Source organism: Eumetopias jubatus, unplaced genomic scaffold (assembly GCF_037043125.1).
Source record: "Eumetopias jubatus isolate StellerSeaLion01/CBP00866 unplaced genomic scaffold, mEumJub1_p1.0 scaffold_5, whole genome shotgun sequence".
Taxonomy (NCBI): Eukaryota; Metazoa; Chordata; class Mammalia; order Carnivora; family Otariidae; genus Eumetopias; species Eumetopias jubatus.
In genome coordinates, this window is record NW_028274811.1 from 28822398 (window position 1) to 28842401 (window position 20004).

Genomic DNA, 20004 nt, shown 5'->3' on the forward strand with positions numbered 1-20004 from the left:
TGAGTACAAAATTCTAGGTAGGTTTCTTGACCCTAAGTTTTTCTCGCTGATTTAGGGGCCTCCTTGCCTCCCCGGCCTGGGGTGCTTTACATTCCAGCGTTGATGGTTGTGGCCTGGAGTCTAAAAGAGCTGGGATTGAACCCAGTTCTGTGTCTGTCTCCCATGTGACCTTGGGTCAGTCACTGAATCTTCTCAGTTCCCTTGTTCTCAGAAAGGGGAGAAGGGGATCTTGCTCACAGAGCTATTAGGGCGCTGAGCTGCCATTTATTGAGTACTTGCTGTATGCCAAGCACATGGACTATGTCATTTAGTATTTTCAGTAACCTCGTGGTGGCGGGGGTGGGGTGTGTGGAAGGGTAGTATTGTTCCTATTTTATAGATAAATTGTAGGCTCAGAGAAGCCAAGTGATGCACCCAAGACCACAGCTGGTAACTCCAAGGAGCATGATCGCAGGCATGAACCCTAGATTCCCATGACCTGAGTGTGATGGCAGGCAGGCAGACGGCCTCCTTGGGGATTGTTCCAGGGTAAGGCCAGGCAGGAGAAGGCCCTCGTGGGGGGTCCCCAAGCAGTCTCTTTCTCTTCCTCCTGGGCAGGCAGGCCTCTCTGGAGGTTGAGCCCAGATCCTGGATCCTGGAGGACGGCACAGGGTTGCTGAGATTTAAGGAGTAAGTTCAAAGCAGAAAGGAAGCTCTCTTTAAAAAGAAGGTCAGTGTGAGTGTCGGGGCCAAAGGAGGATGGTTGAGAATTCCTAGTAAAACTTTATAGCTTCCGTGTCTCCGCTCCTCTAAATCTTCCCATGAAAACTGCGCATCTGGGGGGCCGTCTTGGCCGAGTGAGGGCAGGAGCCACCCATTAGCCCAGCCAGGCGGGGCTTTCCGGCTTCATTAGTGGCCATGCATGGCCCCGGTGGACGGTGGCCTGTTAATTGGGGGCCACCACGCTGCAGGCCCACCGGGAGGAGACGTGGCTGGCAGAACCCGCGGGACCTGGGAGGGCCCTGCCGTGGCCCGCCCGCCCTGCTGGCCTGCATCTGGGCAGAGGAAGCTCCGCTCTTGTCCCTTTTATGCGTATTGACTTAGTGGAGTGCAAACATGTTAAAAGTTCACTTTCTCCTTTATAGGAGTCTATAAAAAGGCTCTTAAACTGGAGTCCTAGGGCTTGAGCGAGACAAATGTAGGATTGGGCCTTGGGGAGGGTATAGTCCATCCCCCTGCCTTCAGCACAGAGGTGTGAGCCCATTTCGGATGTTGCTTCAGCTTGAAGTCTTCAAGCCCCGGTTTGGCTGGTCCAGCCACAGCGGACTCGTGCCAGTGGGCACAGGGCTCCGGATGGGGGAGCTGCCCAGGTGTTCTGCTTCTGGTGAGTCCCTGCGGAAGGCTGGCTGGCCTCCGTGGCCCTCTGGGATGTGAGAGCCAGAGAGGTGGCCTTGCCCAGGGCCTGTGGGGGTGCCTGAGATCCTGGAGTCTCTAAGCAAGCCCAGGAAAGGAAATGTCCCAGGTCCCCAGTGTCTGGCTAAGTGAGTTTGTGATAATCGTCCCTGGTGACTTGGATCCGGGGACGGCCTGCTGGGGTGGGGAAAAGGGTGGAGGCCCAGGATGGAGTTGTACCTCTGGTGTCCTTGGGTGGTCTCTGGAGCCACAGAGCCCACAGTACCCCCTGTCCATATAAAATGCTCCCTTTAAAGAGTGACTTGGTAATCAGCTGATGAACCCTGGGGTCAAGTCTTGGGAGGCAGTGTGCAGGCTTTGGGAAATTGCTTTTGCTCCTCAGCCCTTAGTTTCTCCATCTGTCAGGTTGGGGGCCTGTCCTTGCCCCACCTGCCTGCCTCTCGGGGTTGTTTCGAGGCTGCAGTGGGAGAGGAGTGTTTGGGAATAGTGGGAGAGGTGCTTTGTGGCCCACGGGGGCCTGATCTGTAGAAGGTGACCCTGGCTCAGGGTTTAGCACCTGGTGCGCCTTTGCTTCATGAATGGCTGATGGATGGGTTAGTGAATGAATGTGCTGGTGCTCACCCCAAGGGCCGGGCCGGTCACCCTGTCCTGCTTACTGTGTCTCGGTGTATTCCTTAGCTGCGGCTTTGGGCAAGAAGGTATGAGCTGGTCCTGTTCACGGGCACACACCGTGGGGCGTCGCCCTGACACCTGCCGTCTCTCTGGGCCTTGCTGACCTGGCCCCTGCCTAGGGCTGTGCTCTCTGAAGGGGTTTGGCAGCACAGCTGGGGCCTCCAGCCGTTGTCTCCCCACATGGTGCCTGGGCCTAGTGAGCAGGTCCCTCTGGGCACTGGGGGTGGAGGGTGGAGTGAGGGCAGCCACAGTGGTCAGCAGCAGCCTTCACGGCCTGTCCAGTGCAAGGAATTCCACGTGGCAACCAAGGACGAGAGTGAGCTTCGGCCCCAGCTTGAACACGTCTGAGCTTTCCTGAGAGCAGCAAGTGTTCAAAGCTAAGTGAAAGGCAGAAGGCAGACAGATACCTTCTGGAAAGGACAGTCTGGGTGCAAATCTCATCAAAGCATAGGAGGTTAGCGTGGGTTCTGCACCTGAGGGGCAGGCTGGCTTTGAAGTCCGAGCTGGTCTTGCCTCTCTACCTTGCGTCAATTCCTTAGTCGCCCCGAGTCCATTTTGTCATGAGTAAGGTGGGGATATGTCACTAACTGTAGAGTATTTGGGGGGACTTTAATGCAGTGAATGTGAGGCACCCTGTCCAGTGTCTAAAACACAGGACTGTTCAATACATGGATGTTATTGTTTCTACCACCACAATTAGCAATCACCGTCTTTATCACTTTTGGTAGCCTAGAGCCATTTGCTGGTAGACATGCCCTGGCCATGGTTTTTACTCCGTACACTAAATTAAATGGTATGAAAAGCTTGAAGTGTCTTTCTGGAGAGCTCCACAAACTGAGGTTCTAGAACAATGCTGCCCAATACAGTAGCCACCAGCCACATGAGCCTGCTGAGTGCTTTAAAATGTGACGAGTGAAAATGAGGAACTGAATTTTAAAATTTTACTTCATTTTAATAGCCTTATGTGGTTCATATCTATCAAATTGGACAGCACAGTTCTAGAAGATTTCCTGTGAACTGGATACTGCCTAGCTCTTCTCTGAGCTGTGTCAGTAGCAGATGGAGAAGGGTTTGTCAATAATTCCAGCACCTTCAGCTACACACAGTAAAGGTTGGGTTAGAACTGTACATGGTATTGGTAACCACCTGGCCAGGGTCTCTTGAACTTGGCCCACATAGAGATGGGCTAACTCTCAAAAACACTGACCATGGCCAGAGTTTGGATGTTAGCCACGGAGGTCCATGGCTTCTAACCTCTATGGGAATCAGAGCAACAGAAAGAATAGTTCACATTTCTTTATGTATTTGTCCCTGACACCATGCTGCCAACTCTATTTTACAGGCAAGGAGACCCCACCCTCAAGAGGTGGGGTGACTTGTCTAGCCCCTTCGTCCCCTCTGTGTTCCTCAGACCACAGAAACAGAGGACCAGCCAGGTTTCATACTGGCGGAATGCCAGAGGACGGCTCAAGGTCATGGGCCGTGGAGTACTGTTCTCCCAGCCGGAACGGGGAGTAGTTTCCCATTTTATAGAGAATGGAAGAATGAAGGCTCACAGGGGCCAGGGAACCTGCCCTGATCCCACAGGGACTTGGTCAGTCCTCCAGGGGCAGGACGGTGCTCAGGGGCTGCTGGTCCCCGAGCCTGCTTCTCCCATCACCCGAGTCCTCACCGCCACCGTGCTCCGACTTCCTGTGGCTGCTGTCGGAGTGGACAGGCCACGGCGCAGGGCACGTCCGCCCCAACCGGAGCTCGGGCTGGGCCCAGAGTGGGGTGGTCCTGCCTCAGCGGGGCGGGGTGTGTTGGTTGGTGGGGGCGGGGGGGGCGACAGCTGACAGCCTTAATAGGCACATTGTCCCCTTGCTGCCGAGAGCGCCGCCTGGCCACTTCCTCACACGCGGCGCGCTGGATGAGCTCATGTCTGAGGCTGCGGGCGGCGCGGGGCAGCGGGGCTTGGCTGCAAAGGAGGCCCGGGGCCGGCGGAGCGCGCGCGGCCTGGGGCCGGCAGAGTCGTGAAGCAGAACGTTGTAATGAGCGACGCCGGCTGGATTTATGGGGCTGCGCACGTGCGCCTGGCCTTCCTGCGAGGGCCTCCGCTCGGGAACAAAAACAAGTCCTGGCCCAAGCTCGGCGCGACTGGGTCTTAACAAGAGCCCACTAATTACTGGAAGGCCCCGGCCAGGTCCCCACCCTGTGGAGGAGCAGAGCTCGGGGCTGGTTCGTGTGTCAGCGGAGGCTTTGCCAGAGTCCTCGGTCTCTACTCGGGAGGCCCAGCCGGAAGCCTGAGGCCTGCCACTTGCTGACGATGGCATTGCATAAGCCACTGACCTCCTCGCTTTTCCTCATCTGTAAAATGGGGCAGTATCCCCTTGGAGGCCACTGGGAGACAGCGTGAGAGAACGAACAACAGTTGACTTCACAGTTTCCCATTCCTGGTTCCGAATCCCGGTCCTGTCAGCTTCTGCTGTGTGGCTTGGCCAAGTAACTTGACCTCTCTGAGCCTCGCTCCCTCGCCTAGAAAGTGGGGATCAGAATGCTCATTTTGCGGGGTGGTGAGGAGGATTTGAGCGGCGAGCGCGCGCCGACTCCTCAGTGAACCTGGTGCTCACGCCACTGCCACCATGCACGGTCCCGTCTGGCTGTGCCGTGACTGTGGCTTTCCGCCCCGAGCGTGGAAGTGGCAGACGGGTTCTTGAAGGCCCTGTGTCTTTGTGACTCTACTCCTGTGCTGTGGTGTCCAGGCAGCAGAGGGTTAGACCCATCCTGTCAGGGGCCCGCGTGTCCCTGGTGCTCTTTGTGCTGGGACAAGAGCCCGACAGTGCCAGAACCCGGGCCTTGGGCCGGGCGGGCAGCAGGACTTGGCCCTCCTGTCCTGGGGCCGGGGCTGTGAGAGAGGGGTTCCTGAGTCGGGCTTGTGTGCTGGGCAATCAGGAAATGCCGCCGGGGGCCCCTGCCAAGGACACCTGCCCTGGGGCCAGCGCCCTCGCCTGCAGGGCCTGGCACGCAGGCAAGGAGCTCTTGGCTGCAGGAACTCAGAGGTCTCTCCTGAAAGCATTTTCTACCGTTTTCCCTGTTTATTGGTATCGTGGATTTAGCATCTAGCCAGAAAGTTCCCATGACCACTCCCTTTTCAAATCAAGAGCCAAAGAAAGCAGAAACACCAGATGCCATGAGATCCGGGCTGTGGTTAGCAGTGTGGCAAGAGTGTGCTGAGCTGGGGCCTGGTGCCAACATCAGACTCCACTCTGAAGCCACCATGTGCCCACACAAAGCCAGAGATCCGGCGGGGTGGGACTCCTGGCTGACTCGTATAGGGCTGGAGTGTCAGCAGTGATGGTGTTCTCCCCGGTCTTCTCACGGCCTTCTCTGAGTTCGGCTCTGCCTGGTGACTAGCCCTTGTGGTCCTGGTGGACTCAGCTCAAGCGTGATTCACGTAACCACTGAGAGCACACCCCTTCCTGCCCTAGGCCTTTGGGGCGAGTCACCGAGGGTGCTGTACAAAGGTCCTGGTCCCTGGCCTTGCCGAGGGCAGGGTTTCCTTCACTTGCTCACTGCTGCGTGCCCAGGGCCTTGTTGGGTGCTGGGCCCAGAGGGCTCAGGGAATCTGTGCAAATGAGTGATACTCCCTGTGTGATGGGGAGACAGCCTTGTCAGCACACGACAGCTGCCCAGGAGGCACAGGGCTGTGGCTGGGGGTGTGCGGAGTGCCCCGAGTGAGGGCATCTAGCCCAGAAAGCGATGGGATCAGGGAGAGCTCCTTGGAGGATGTGGCAGGGAGGTCTAAGAGCAGAGACCTGAAGGGTTGAGCAGGATTACAAATACAAGGTGGCAGAGGCGTGTTCCAGGCTGAGGAACTGGCATACACAGAGTCCTGAAAGCAAGATAAGAGTGGCCGGAAACAGAATCCATACTGGCGGAAGGAGAGGCAGAGGTGGAAAGGTGAGGCCGGTGAGGCCGAGCAGGCTCCCTCGGAGCCTAGGCCCACAGCAACTTCAGAAGGCAGCTTCTGAACTTGCATGGGTCCCTCCTTCCTTACCCGTTCTGCAGATGGAGACGCTGCACCATCACCCAGGGCGTGGTGAGGACTGAGGCAGCCGTGTGCATGTCCGTGTCTTGCAGGCTGTAAAGGGCTGAGTGGGTGATGGTTTTGGGTGCTGGGGTGATGAGGCCACTTGAGGCCAAGGAGGGCTCAGGAGAGGTCCACCTGCCAAGAGAGGTCTCTCGGGTGTCACGCCCCCTCGAGGGAAGTTTGAGCATCACCGCAGTTGTTTGGACTTGCCTGTAATTACATCCTGGACAGGCTGTCAGTGGCTGTGGGCAAGTGTATCCTACACTAAGGGAAAGTTCCTCACCGTTGGCCGCCCCCCTCGCCCACGGTGGCATTGACCCTACCCGGGATGTGCCACAGGGCCAGGTGAGCTTTCTCCGGGGCTTTGGAGGCTGCCTCGAGGTGGACACCAGAGGCAGGACCTCTGTGGGACCTAACGAGGAGCTGCTGGGGCTCAATTATGCGCCGGCCCCGGCGCCGCGCCGTGTGACTGACAGCTCATTACCCCACTGCCGTTTTGGGCAGTGGAATTTAATCTCCCAGATGGGAAGCAAATCAATTTGCCCATCCACTGCAGCTGAGCCTGCTTGAGGTCTACTCTAATTTATTCTCTTAAGCTTCGGAAGCCGTGCCGTGTCAAGGTACAGAAATATCAGCTTTCCCAGCCAGCCCGGGCTTAGAGTGCACAGGCGGGCATGTTGAGACGGTGGAGCCCGGGGCCTGACTGGGCAGCCGTGGTGGTCAGCCGGGGTCCTGGTGCGGGAGGCTGGGCTCATCACTGCAAGAGTTGTACGTGGGGGATGGAAGTGGCATCGGCGTCCAAGTCATCGAGACCAACGTCGCCTGCCCCAGGGCTCAGGGCCAGAAGGGTCTCCGGCCAGCAAGGCACGGATGACGCGCTTTCGTGCGTTCTAGGGCTGGGTTACCCTACGCTGTGGTTGTGGGTCTGGTTCCAGGGCTTTGGACACAAGATTTGGAGGGTGTCGTTCTGGGACTCTGAGCTTTCTGCCCTCAGTAAAGTGTGGTCAGAAGCCCACAGCCACGGCGGCGACCTTCACCTTGTGACGCTGGGACAGTTTTCAGGGCGATCGGAGGCCTCCTCCCCCGTGATGACATTACCTGTGGCATGTGTGCCAGGGCCCATCATGGCTCCCCCTCGACTTTGGGTGCAGGGCCCCGGCAGACCTTGGAGGGCAGTCTCGGTGCCCCCTGGAAGCATACTCAAGGGGGCTGTTAGCAAAGGTCTGCATTTAACACAGCACAACTGGCCTCTCTGAGGAGAAATTTCGGCAGCTTTGTGGGAGACAGAAGTCCAGATGCTCCCGCTCAAGGTGGACGTTTCTCCGCACGTCCTTCACATCTGCACTCTGCTGACGCACGGCTCTGGAATCTTCTAGATGTGTGTGAGGGACTGTGTGAGAGAGAGAACGTGGGTGTCAGGGGCGTGGAGGGGTGAGAGTCCCTTCGGCGGGAGAAGGGTGTGTGGAGGACAGTGCCTTCCACGGAGAGAGCAGTCGTGAAGCACTCTCTCTCTCTGGAGTTTGACAAAGCGGCCCGGCTGAGTTGATTTTTAGGGGTCAGGGAAAGGCCAATCTATTTACACACCTTTGCTAAGGAGCATGGCGGGGCAGTGATGGGGGCCGGGGTTAATGAGCAGTTTTATTACCTCCTTGTCAGGAGGGTCATGGGATATTATTTTGATATCAGGGGGCCCGCAGAAGCAAACACAACGGGTGAGGTTCTAAATAGAAGAAACGCCAGAGAAAAGGGGGCCTCACCCCTGGCCATTGAGCGTTTCCCTTTCTTCTCAGCCAGGGATGGGCCCAGGACCCTCCTCCCACCCCAGTGCTTTCACGGGGATCCCTCCGGGGCCACACCAAGGCCAGCTCCCAAGATAATGCTGGCCGGTGGCACCGGGCCAGGAAAATTAAACACCGTGGTTGCCAGTGAAGGAAGCAGCCAGGCCACCCCCCGGCCTGCCCAGGGGCACTGACGACACAGCCTGAGTGACAAGTAAGGAAACTGCCTGAGCACTGCCTGCCCCCAGCCCTGACTGGCCCAGTCGGGTCTTCTGCCCTCCAGCCTCGGGACGGGACCGGGATTGGCGAGACTGGACGACAGACCGAAATGACTGCTCCTCTCTTGTTTTCCGGTCTTCGCTTCTCGCCTTTTCTCCGTCAGGGCAGACCGTAGCTGTGACCGAATCTATCCGCCTGACCCTGAACGGGAAGGAGGAATTCTGCCAGATGAACACAGGCACGGACAGACAGCTCCACATACCAGGGGCAGGGCCGGGCTGACGTGGGGTACCTGGCAGCATGTGGGGTGCAGGTCTGGGCTTCTCGGCCCCCGCAGACCCTGTGGCTCCCCCGCCCCCACCCCGGCTGGGGCTGCCACGCCTGTGTGTCGTCTGGCCACTCACCCCCAACCCCTTGTTCTCTTGGCCTAGGAGATTGCAGCCTGTCCTGGGGAGTCCTGGTCTAGGTCTAGGTCATCTGCGGCCCAGAACCCTTCCTGCGTATGGAGCCAGTGAGCTCTCTCCTGAGTCCCTGCGCGTCCAGCAAGCATGGCTCTGGGTCTCCCACTCTGCTGGACAGAGGCACTGTCTAATCTGCCCTTGCAAGAGGCCTCAGTTTGAGGGCTCATTTGTAATAAATACCCAGCAAATCTCGCTGGCCCCTAGATTGCTTTAAATACATATTTCTGCTCATCTGTCCTCGAACACGTTCTGTTTATGCTGCCAGGGCTGGCCACACGGGACCTGTCAGTGAATAGGCAAGAAGGCCTCTGCCTAACTGGAGCAAAACGTGGGGGTGCATACCAAAGGAGGGGCCACCTTTGGGGGTTCAGATAACATAGAGTGGGGAGAGCTTTGTAGAGTCAGGCAGCTGGGTTCAAATCCTAGCTCCAGCGCTGAGGCCTGTGTGACTTTGGGGAATACGCCTCACCTACAGGGGTGTGTTGTACTTTTCTCATCTGTAAAATAGGGATAGTGTTACCACCATTGCGGGGTTGCCGTGGGAAGTAGCTGAAACGGATGTAGAGGACCAGGGTGTGTTGGGTACACGCACAGTAGTTATCACTGTCACCTTCGTGCCAGTTGGAGCCCTGGAGCTCTGTGAGATCTCAGTTGGGGGAGGCAGAGGCTATTGTCTGGATTATGCAGGGAGGAGCCCCCGCTGCCAAGGGCAAGGACTGCTCCTCAGAAACAAGTTGGGGGGGGTGTTGTCTGCCTAGTGCCACCACCAGCTCGCAGGGCTGCATGGCCCCCAGGTAGCAGAATAATTTCATTTTTGGTAAATTCCACTAACTGCCAACCAGTCTTTTGAATAGAAGCGTGTGTGCCTGTCAAGTTTCCCTCGCAGTTACGCCAACTTTTCTTTAAAGTAATGAGCTGTTTTCTTTTTTCCCTGTAAACATGAGGCTGACATCAGAGAACAATTTTTGATCCTGGTTTTGAAAGCTAACTGGGTGGTTTAGACATGGGAATCCCAGGCAGTTGGCTGGCTCTCTTTCCTCCGTTTCACTGAAAAGAATTTCTTCAATGAGCCCACATCTCAGGGGCGAGATGCACTTTGGATTAGTGAAAGTTTAGAAACATTTAGGTGATTATGGTAAATAATTCACGCAAATCCTGACAAATGCAACTTACTCTTTTGGGCATGCGGAAGGGAGAGCAGAAACCAGCCCCCTTCCTCTAGTTGCTTCTCAGTCCTTTTGGCGCCATCTAGTGGAGGAGCCCTGCTAAACACAGGATTTGCTTCTGCGGTCCCTTCTTCAAAGTAGAAGAAATGCAATTCACCTAGCACCTTTTTAACCCTGGGTCCCATCTGTGTTTCAGTTAGAAATACCACCGCGGTGACCTGGAATCTCTTTAGTCGCTGATTAGAGTGAGCCCGGGATCGCAGTGGTCAGCATCTCTGCATTTGGATCTGGTTGTCCCTCACGAGCAGCGTGATCACTGGCACGTTACTTAACCTCTCCCAGCCTCAGTGTTCTCAGCTGTAAAATGGTTCTGATAACGGGAACTGCCCAGAGAACTAACCCTAGGACAGAATGGAATGATGCCCTTATGGGGCTCAAGACAGTGCCTGGCACACAGTAAAGGATCACTCTTTCCAGCTCCCGTTAGCCCTGCTTATTTCTCGTCCCCCTGCACACCGCGGATTCTACCTCCAGAATCAATGCTCTTGGGTGATTGGCTGCACAGTAAGGTTTGTCCACACAAGCAGTGTGAAGGTATTCCTTAGGAAGCGATGGCATCTTCTTGAAAACACCACAATAAACTATAAACTTATTATTGCCAAATTCTCATCAAGAAGTAGGAAATCTAAACTCGGTAGAGATCTTGGGTAAAAAAGGTGAAGATTTTAATAACACCTTACTTTTAGGAGAAACTTGGGACAAATCATCTTTCAGGTTTCAGTTAGCAGTAGTTGCCTTTTCATTGAAAAGCGTGGTTGTTTGATGGCTCAGGATGTCTGTTTTGGTTTCATTAGGCACCGTTTTGAAAGGAAAAATGATCCTTTACCTCCATCCATGATATGCAGTGTGCTGCATACTTTCTCTTGGTTAAATTCCATTTTAGAAGCAGGCAGGTCTTTTTTTAATTTTATTCTTTTTTATGTTATGTTAATCATCTTTTTAAAGAGATCTTCTGTGTGTTGTGGGCAAATTTAGATAAAGGCAAAAGTACCTTTTGAAGCAAATAGTGTCTGTGTTTTTGCTAACAGATTTTAGGTAACAAAAAGTTTAGCCCCTCTGGTCCAGCTGAGATCTTTCTAACTACTTCTGACCCTTGACCAAGATGGGTTTGAACTGTACGGGTCCACTTAGGCGAGGATTTTTTTTGATAAATACAGCGCAGTACTATAAATGTAGTTTCTCTGCCCTCTGCTTTGCTTACATTTTTTTTTCTCGAACTTTCTTTATTGTAGCAATACGGTATAAATACTACACGAAATTTACGGAATATGTCCATCGGCTCTGTTATCAGCAAGGCTTCCAGTCAATAGTAGGTTACTGGTAGTTAAGTTTGGGGGAAGTCATGAGTATGGGGGGGTTTTCAACTGTGCAGGGGTTGGCACCCCTGACCCCCACGTTGTTCAAGGATCAGCTGTCATCTGCGTCACTAAACACCCATAGCCTCGAGAAAGCTGGCAGCACATCTTGGGAACCTTGGTGGTGGCCCCTTGCCCTTGGAATGTTCTTGGCAGCAGGAACCCTGTCCTATAGGCACAGAAGGCCCAATGCAGCCCGGGTAGAGGACTTGAAGCTTCAGCAGCTCCATTCGGCAAGAGGCCTAGGGACACTGGGCCCATCCATGAGCCGGAGAGAACATCCATCGGGCGGGGGGCGTAGGGGGCGTCGCAGATGGCAGGAGAGAGCTGGGCTCAGAGTCTAAAGACCTGCACTCGAATACTAGTCTGCCGCTTGCCCCCTGCATGGCTTTCGGTAGATCTGCTTCCTCATTCATGAAATGGGGAGAACACCCTTGCCCAGTGTCACAAGGGTGGAAGGAGAGACTTCACATGAGCTCCCCCTCCCAGCCATCAGGGACTGAAGATGTCCGTGTCCGGGCAGCAGTGGCCCGGTGGTGTTTCAGGGGGTGGGGGGTGGATGGCTGCCCCGCCCTAGCCCCCCCCATCCTGTGATGAGAGGAGCCCACCTAGGGCTCAAGGGCACAGTAACTTGAAACACGCCAGTCACAACAGCAGTTTAACATTTTACTAAATCAATTCACACAAATTCCAAATTGCAAATATAATTAAGGACAAAAGATTCTGTTCTGCCTTTTAAATCTTTCATTTTCAAATCCATCATTAAGACAAAAAGTAAACAAAAATTAAGTCTGCTGCAAATTCATGATTTTTCTTCTTGAGGGGAAAAAAAAAAGGAACATTATAGTAAAAAGAACGCCACTGAGTGTACAATAAAGCACCACGACACACGGTTACAAAACAGGCTTCCTGGATTCGGCCACACATAGAAGACACTGCTCTCCCCGCTGTTCTGCGTCAAGCAGGATTTCATTAAAATAAAACTATAAAATCTCCTAGGTTACACTAAAGTCAGACACGGTCTGGAACACAGTGCTTAACAATAGTAATGCCAACTATCAGTGCTAACGTAAAAACATTTTAGAAGGTCAAAAACAATTAAACTGGAAACCAAAACCTTATTTTCCCTAGATGAGCAAAATTGGAAATGAAAGGGTCCCGCCTCCCAACAGGAGTGAAGGGGATTTTTCTTTCTTTCTTTCAAATTGGAGGCGGGGGCACGGTGCAGGCTGGCTCTGTAGTTCCTCAGCCTAGTTGGCGTCCAGCTTGGCCATTTCCTGTACATAGATGCCTATACTCTCGCTGTCAAAAAGCACAAAATACACCGTTTTGATGGAAGAGGACATTGTTGACACGAAGTAACTGGAGATGGCCTTCAGGATCAGCTGAGCTGCCGTCTGTTTTGGAAAACCATTCCTGCAGGACAGAGAAGTGCTCAGCAACCAGAGAGACCACTGCGGCCACCGCCCTGCCCCCCTCCCTCCCTCCCTCCCGGAGGCCCCCAAGGCCGGGCGTACTGCTTTGTCTCACGTTGCCTCAATGGCCCCTCCCGGCGGATTCCCATGGCTGCTCATACAAAGGCATGAGAAAGGCCAGCACCTGCCACACCAGGGAACAAGTGGGCAGAGAGCTACGACGTGGAGAATGTTCTAGGTGCCCTCCGAGAAACGGGACATGCCAGGTGTTCTGAGAGCAACCAGCAGACAGGCAGGATCTGCGTTTTAGGCATTAAGTCTCCCAAGGGTAGCGGGAGCTCCTAGGTTTCCCCTCCCAGTGCCCCCGTGACTGGCAGGGGGCTTGGCGCACAGCTGTGCGTCTCACTCCCTGGGACAGCTGGAGGCCGGAGCTTCTCCAGGGCGGGGGGTGGGGGGGGGCTGTTCTTCACGCACACAGGTAGAAAGGTTACACCCCTCACGCGGGCCTGAGACTTCATAGGTGCCGGGGCTGCTGGCCCGGAGTGCATCCCAGAACACACCAGCTTGCACCATCCAAAGGCCAGGGCCCAGGGGAGCTGCGGGTGCAGGGAACAACTCCTGGCCAAGGGGGCTCTGCATCTCGAGGGACAGCATCCGAGTCTCCAGGCCAAATGGCTGGGAATTCACACCTATTTCCACTTAAGATGAATGTCAGGTGGCAATTGCAGCAGGAGTAGGTGCGCAGAATTCTCAAGACTCTCAAATGAGGTCTAGAGAGACTGACACCACTTACTCCAAGTGTGCCCGAGGCTGTTCCTGGTCAACCCTGCAGATGCAGGACCCAGGTGACCCGGGACAGTGGCAGGAACAGAGCAGCTTGCCTAGTCTGGCAGAAATAACGTGGGCTTTGGAGCCAGTGGCCCTGGATTCAGATCCTTACCGACTGATATTCGGGTGGGAGTCTGGGGCCCGTTTTCATGGGGATTTCTTTTTTCATTGGCAAGTCTACAGCCTTCGAACTCCCCTGAGCCTGGGCGCCCTGTTGGCAGCCCAAGTGCTGGGCCGACCCGCCCGTGCTGGCTGCACCTCTCCTTCAGATGGGATACCTGCCCCTAGGTGAGAGGTTTTCAAATGCGTAAGGTGCGGGGTCTCTCTTAACCCTCTGAGCCTTCCTCACTCAGTGCCTGGGAATTTTGAACTATCTTCGCTGGCTCCCCTGGCGAGCCACACTTACTCCATTGTTGTCGGGACTCAGCAGCTCAGAGCCACAGGTGAAAACCACTCTGGTGACCCGCTCTGCATCAAACAGGGCTTTGCCCAGCTTGAAGATGGGTCCCTAGTGACTTCTGGATGCCTCGCAAGTGAAGCTCGTTCTTAGCAGACAAGGGATGTCACCCAGGGCACGTGCCCGGCCTGTGCAGAGTGGCCTGTGGGCCACAGTGGGGTGTGAAGGATCCGTCACAGAGGCGGCACTCACAGGGCCGCCCGCACACGCGAGCCTGCCCATGCGGAGCCCGACTGCGGCTGAAGGAAGAGCTGCCCAGGCGTGCCAGCTAGATTCCTCTGGAGCCCACCCTGGGTGCTGGGTCCACCACCAGAGGAGGAAGGGTGACCAGCAGGCGGGAGCGGATGGAGGGTGGTGGAGACCGTGCGTGGAGACAAGTGGGACCCACAAGGCAAGGCATTCCCCGCCCCCGCCCCGCCATCCCCTCTCAGATCTGCAAGCTCGTTTGGGGAAGCAGCTGTTCTCGCTACACCTGACAGAGGGACCCTGACAGTCTTCACAGGATAGGCTGTCCGGAACAAGGCACGTGATGACAAGTGCTGGAGGACATAAACTTGATCTTCCATTTTGTGTGTGCTGGGGGGGGTGGGGGAAGTCCTCTGCAGTGAGGATGTTGCCAGGACCATGTGTAGCCGTGAGTGTTGTGGGGAGTCCAACTCACACCCACGGTGGGTGCATGAGGGCACAGGGGCTGCCCTTCACCCAGTCCCACTCCTGAGAGTGGGACCAGGGCCAGATTTTATGCAGATACAGGGTCATGGGGTCACTGGAATAAGGGCCCCTTTTGAGTGTCTCACAAAGAGCCAAGATTTATTTTCCTGCTGTAAGTTCAGCTGCTGCCCAAAGGGGTTGCCAGATCACAGCCCCTCATGTCATCTCTGGTGAGAAAAGCCTGGGGAGGAGGCAGCCAGTGGCCCGATCTGCAGGACCAGGGAGCTCGTGGAAGCTGCAGCAGGACAGGAAGTAGCTGGGGCTCCAGCCAAGGGAACACTGAGGGCTTCTGGACCACGCAGAGCTTCGTGTGTGGACGTGGCCTGGCTGGTGGGGGCTGAGCGGGGCCGCGAGGGGTCGATCTCAGCCCTGGAAGCCCAGCTCCCCACAGCGCAGGCGCCCTTCCATCTGTGTCTGTGTCCCACCTGCAGGGTGAGCTGGCCTCAGGTGTGGGCCTGTAGAATTTCCCTGCAGTCTGTTGAGCAGCCGGATGGTCGCCGCCCACCTCCTCCTGCACCTGCACCGCCGGCTGGCCCAGGGGCCCGGCTTTGTTGACTGCCCTCACCCGCATACGGTGGCTGCATCCGAGCTGGGTGACAGGTGGTGCCGTGCAGACACTCTGGCCCCTCTGCCCTTACTGACCAAGAGCACGCCTGTCACCGCTGCCGGACTCCAGCACTTGGTGACACAGACCTCCCCCTCTAGCCTTCCATGCCCTCCGCTTCGGACTCCTGAGAAGGGGTGTGTGATGGTCCGTGAGGGGAGGTTCTCTCCCGTCCCTCTACGTCAGCCGTTCTCAGTTTTCTCTCTGTCCACATGCAGAGTGCTGGGCTCCACCAGGCGAGTCCGATTCAGCAGGTCGAGGGAACACCTTCTGAGAACACCACTGTTCTCACGGAGCCAGCATGGACTTTCTAATCTGAGCTCACAGGGTGGGCCCCACGGTTAAGAACCTGTAAGTGGGGGAGAGAGGCAGGGGTCCGAGGTGTCAGGCCTGCAGTATCCGAACCTTGTGGGCCCCACGACTGATGGAGCAAGGGCTGGTGTCCTCTTTGAAGCTCACTGCTGGGCATGAATGAGTTTCACTTGTTTCCAGGAACGCCTCCCGTTAACAAGCCCATCCCTCTGTCCTAGGCAACCACGGCCTCCAGAACGCCAGCCACGGGACTGTGGCCGCTCCGGACCGCACAGGCCGCCGGGAAGGACTGGGGAAGGTATGAGCTTTCCTTATGTTGTCAGGGCTTCGGAGTGGATTCGCGAAGCCGCAGTTCCAAGTGTCTGTAGCAAAATGGAACCGTGTCCTCACATCAGGGGTGGTTGAGGCGCACGCGGTGGCCTGGGCGGAGCAGCAGGGCCTTTCGGGGCTCAGGCCGTGGAGCCACACAGGGTGTGAGTCCAGGCCCTACCTCTGTGGTTTGCTGCCCATCCGGGGAAGCGGGGTGGGGAGTCCAACGCACCTACTGTGCCAGGAGGCTGGGAGTGGTGAGCAGGATCCAGCGTCCCCATCAGTCACAGTATCTATCCAGCAGGGAGTCTGGCAGGGACTTCAAAAAGGCTCACGTGGTGGGAAACTGCCTTCCTCCCAGGTCCCGTGACCGTGCTGGCCTCTGCACCTTCCCTGGGCTGACCGTGCGGGCTCAGGCCCCCGGAAAGCTGCTGGCCGGTCTGCGATGCCTAGTCGTTCTGGAGGGCTGTCAGCCGCTCCTGCCGGCACGCACGGTGTGGCAGGGAGACGCGGGGGCCCCGGTGCGGCATGGGCCAGCTCCAGGAGCACCAATGGCCTGTGGGGTCTTGCTCCTCTCCCGGCTTCCTGGCTGCTTGGGCCCCCCGCTGGTTGCTTCGCTGCAGCCGCCCTGAATGGCCCTCCCTGCTTGGCCAAGTCTTTGGGGCCTCCTCCCCCAGCTCTGGCCTGTTGCCCCTGTGACTGTCACTCTGTCCATCTTCTGAAGACTGGAGACCCCCCCGCCCCCCAAGACACAGCAGAGCAAGAGGGGGTTGGGGCTTCTGCTCCAGTGTCAGGTTGGGGTTTGAATCCCAGCTGCCCTGGGGCAGGGGCGTTAGCCTCTCCAAGCATTAGAGGTATTTCAAGGGTACACGGGGCGGTGATGCCAAGGATGCTGCTGCCCCCCAAGAGGTGGGTGTCTCTCCTACCCCCCCCTTGGGGGCTACGGGGCCTGTTAGGGGCTGTGGGTCCAGCCTGTGCCTTAAGTTTCTCTGCAGCCAGTGTCTTCGACTTTGAGCAGACTAAGGAGATGTCTGAGCTTCCCCTGAAGTCATTCCAGTTGTCTGGGACAGCCCTTCCCAAGGGCCTTGGGCCTCAGCTCCCCTAGATGGGTGCCAGGGGACCACGGGGGCTTTCTTGATCTGGTGCCCTTTGGGTCAGCCTGGTCCGGGGGCTCCATATTGGTTGTCTTTCCATTCTACCTGGATGGCAGGGGTTCTGGGCTCACCAGGGCCACATCAGAGAAGAGGGTTCCTCCAGCACTGCTGAGCCCCCACCTTGGATGGGGCATCGCCCCAAGCATCCCTGCCATCAGGGAGCTCCTCTGTGGGGCTGGCAGGCACACAGGAAGGACTCTAGCCAAGGGGCGGTGTTGAACAGGCTGATGAGGGACCGTGGAGAATCCTGTGGGGAGAGGCTATGTCCTGGGAGATGGAAAAGGGCAGGCAGACCTTCTGGAGGAGACAGTCTGGGAGCTTGCCTTGGAAGGCAGGGTAGGATTAAAGGTGGATTCTAGATGGACTCGGGTTTCCATGCTGTCTAACTGTCCTGGCGGTCTTTGAGAGGGTAGGGCTGGAGGGCACGGAAGGTTGGGTGATGCTGGGAAGGTGGGCCCCCGGGTGGTCATTTTGCTGCTAGGATTAGGTCCCCCTCACACTGTGCTACTGGGCCTTTCCCCTTTGCCGTGTTCTGTGTGGCTTTGCGTAACTGCCTGTGTCAAGCTGCCCCACCCGAAGGCCACTCTCTCCGGAGGTTAAGAGTGGGCCATCAGGGGAGAGCAGTGGCTGTCGTTCTGGACGGCATGCGGCCGGGCCAGGGGGCATAGCCCACTGTGGCCTGTTGCTTCTCTCACTCCACGGCGTTTAGGCTAGTGATTCCCCCCATTCCGTTTAGTTCCGTCCGATTTCTCTTCTAAGGCCCGTTCCTGGGGTGGAGGGAGGCTGAGGTCAGGGAATTCCAAGGTGGGGTTTCCAAGGCTCCCTAAAATCCACTCGTGTAGAGTGCGCTCAAGTAGTGGGGCGACCATCTGCTGGAGGGCAAAAGGGGTCTGTTGACCAACGGGGACAGAAGAAAGGGGTTCCATGTGCCTCATTTCACCAGCACAGATGCCAAGGGCTTCCCCGCAAATTCTGGCTCTACCCAGTCCAAGCTGTGGCACCTCAGGTGAGTGAGTTAACCCCTCTCAGCTTCCGTATTTTTTTGGTTTGTTTTTTTGTTTGTTTGTTTTTACTTTGAGTAGAATTAATGCCAGTGGGGCAATAATGCCGACCGGGGGCTTAGCATAGTACCTGGGACTCTAGCAATACCCATAAATGGTAGCTTGAAAAAAAAAACCTGGCGGTTCTTTTAAGCTCATAAATCTAAGCAGAGTTTAATCAAAGCCCCAAAGTACCTATTCCCTTTATACTACCCCTCCAGAGACGGGTCACCCCCGAATGTCAAACAGAGCTGACAGAATGGGGGTATCCATAAATACTGTGACCGCAGTGCCCACGGACAGGATGTCCAGATGCCAGAGGCGGCTTCCCCAAGGCCAGCCTTGGGCTCCAGTGGGCTCGACGGTAGGCCGTGGGGCCAGTGGGCTGGAAGGAGGGAGCGCACAGCTGCAGTCTTCCTCCACGGGCTGGGCCTTGGCAGAGAGAAAGTGTTCCCACTGCTCTTTACCAACATGTTTGCATTTATACCGTTTTAATTCCAACGGGGCTTTTATGCCGGAGACACTGGATGCCACAAACAAGCTGTTTTATTTCCCCTCCTAAAACCCACTGTGATTTACGGGCCGGCTCTGGTGTAATCCCAATCTCTGCTCATGAAAGACAGGGCGGCTGTCTACACTGCTCCGTGGGGCCAGGTCTGCCCGACAGATGTGGGGCTGGGGGCTGAGCACACGTGCTTGCCTTTGGCATTCTGCCCTCTTTAAAAGCTTCCAATTGATTGTTTTTAAAAAACTTTTTACTCTGTGAAAACCGTAGAGAATTACTTTTATGCTTCAATTAAAAGTTTCCCAATACCCCTATGAAAGAATATGAAATTGTTGCCTCCAGTAAAGGCTCCTATTGCTTCTTTCTTCAGAAGCACCTTTCATCAGAGGAGATCAAAGTGCATCCGAAGCACTAATTGAGCCTCGGAGCCATCTGTGCGGAAGGGCCGTCCCCAGAGCCCTGCTCCCTGATAAGGCAGGCCAGGGTCAGAGAGGCTAACTCATTTAGCCAAGGTCACACAGCAGCGCAGTGCCGAAGAAGAGACTGACTTTTTATGGGAGGTGGGAGAAGCAGGAAGCTGGCTACTTACACTCTAGTTCACAAGCACTTTGTCAAAAATGGTTTTGAATGGTCTCTGGCACCTATTACTCATCTCCCTGGTTCTGGGGAACGTTCAAGCTGCGGGGTGCTTGCTGACCCCTTGGGACGCTCGCTTCTGGCTCTGCCACGTGCTCTGACTGCCCGAGGGGCTTCCAATGCTCTATCTCCCTTAGCTTTTAAGAGGCATTTAAAAGTGTTTTACAGTCACGTTCAACATAGGCTTTTGGCAAAAGAGAAGAGACAGAAAAAGCGTAGTGATTCCAAGTGTAAGCAACTCTCCAACGAGTGGGTCATCACATAGCTCCGGACGTCCCTGACTTCGGCGGTAGAGTGGCACTCTGCATCCACAGGGGGGGAGCTGGTGGGAGCTTTCGCTTCTCCCCTGCGGGTTCCTCTCCCCCCACACATACTGTGGGGACATGGTGGCTTGGGTGCTCCAGCTTCTTTTTGCTAGTAAGCCCGAGGACACAGCGCACTGCACGAGCACAGAGGACGGAGGGCCCTTCACTTCAGGTAGGACCTGGTACCGGACACCAGGGCTGCTCGGAACTCCAGGTCCAGGGAGGGGGAGGGGAGGCCCGTGCAGCCTGGGAGGGCCTTGCGGCTGCTGGACGTGGGCAGGGCCGGAGGCGCTAGTCACAGCTCTCCCCCCATATCCGTCCTTGGGTAAGTCCTGCCAGCCCTACGCGGCAGCTGTGCGCTCCAGGAGGCCCTGGGGCACAGGGCCGGCGCCTGTCTGCCTGGGGGCAAGGCCTTCCAGGCGCAGTGTCCCAGGCTGAGGAGACAGGACGCCTGCCCAGGGCTAGCTAGCTCTGTCACCGGAGGGGTAGAACCTCGGTGATGGCAGCGTTCAGGATGATGGCACCATTACAAAGCTTGCCCAAGACGGAAATAGCA

The 20004-nt window shown here is 56.2% G+C and overlaps 1 protein-coding gene across 6 annotated transcripts in view; it reads right to left on the reverse strand.

Annotated features, from left to right (window-relative positions):
- Window positions 1-11824: 11824 nt before the first annotated feature.
- Window positions 11825-20004, reverse strand: part of MACROH2A1 (macroH2A.1 histone) — an 85346-nt gene continuing 77166 nt past the window's right edge. For all 6 annotated transcript variants that reach the window (XM_028103692.2, XM_028103688.2, XM_028103693.2 and 3 more), the window contains exon 9: window positions 11825-12588. In XM_028103692.2, coding sequence (XP_027959493.1) covers window positions 12423-12588 — 166 coding nt within the window. In that variant the 3' untranslated portion in view covers window positions 11825-12422. The remainder of the gene's footprint in view (window positions 12589-20004) is intronic.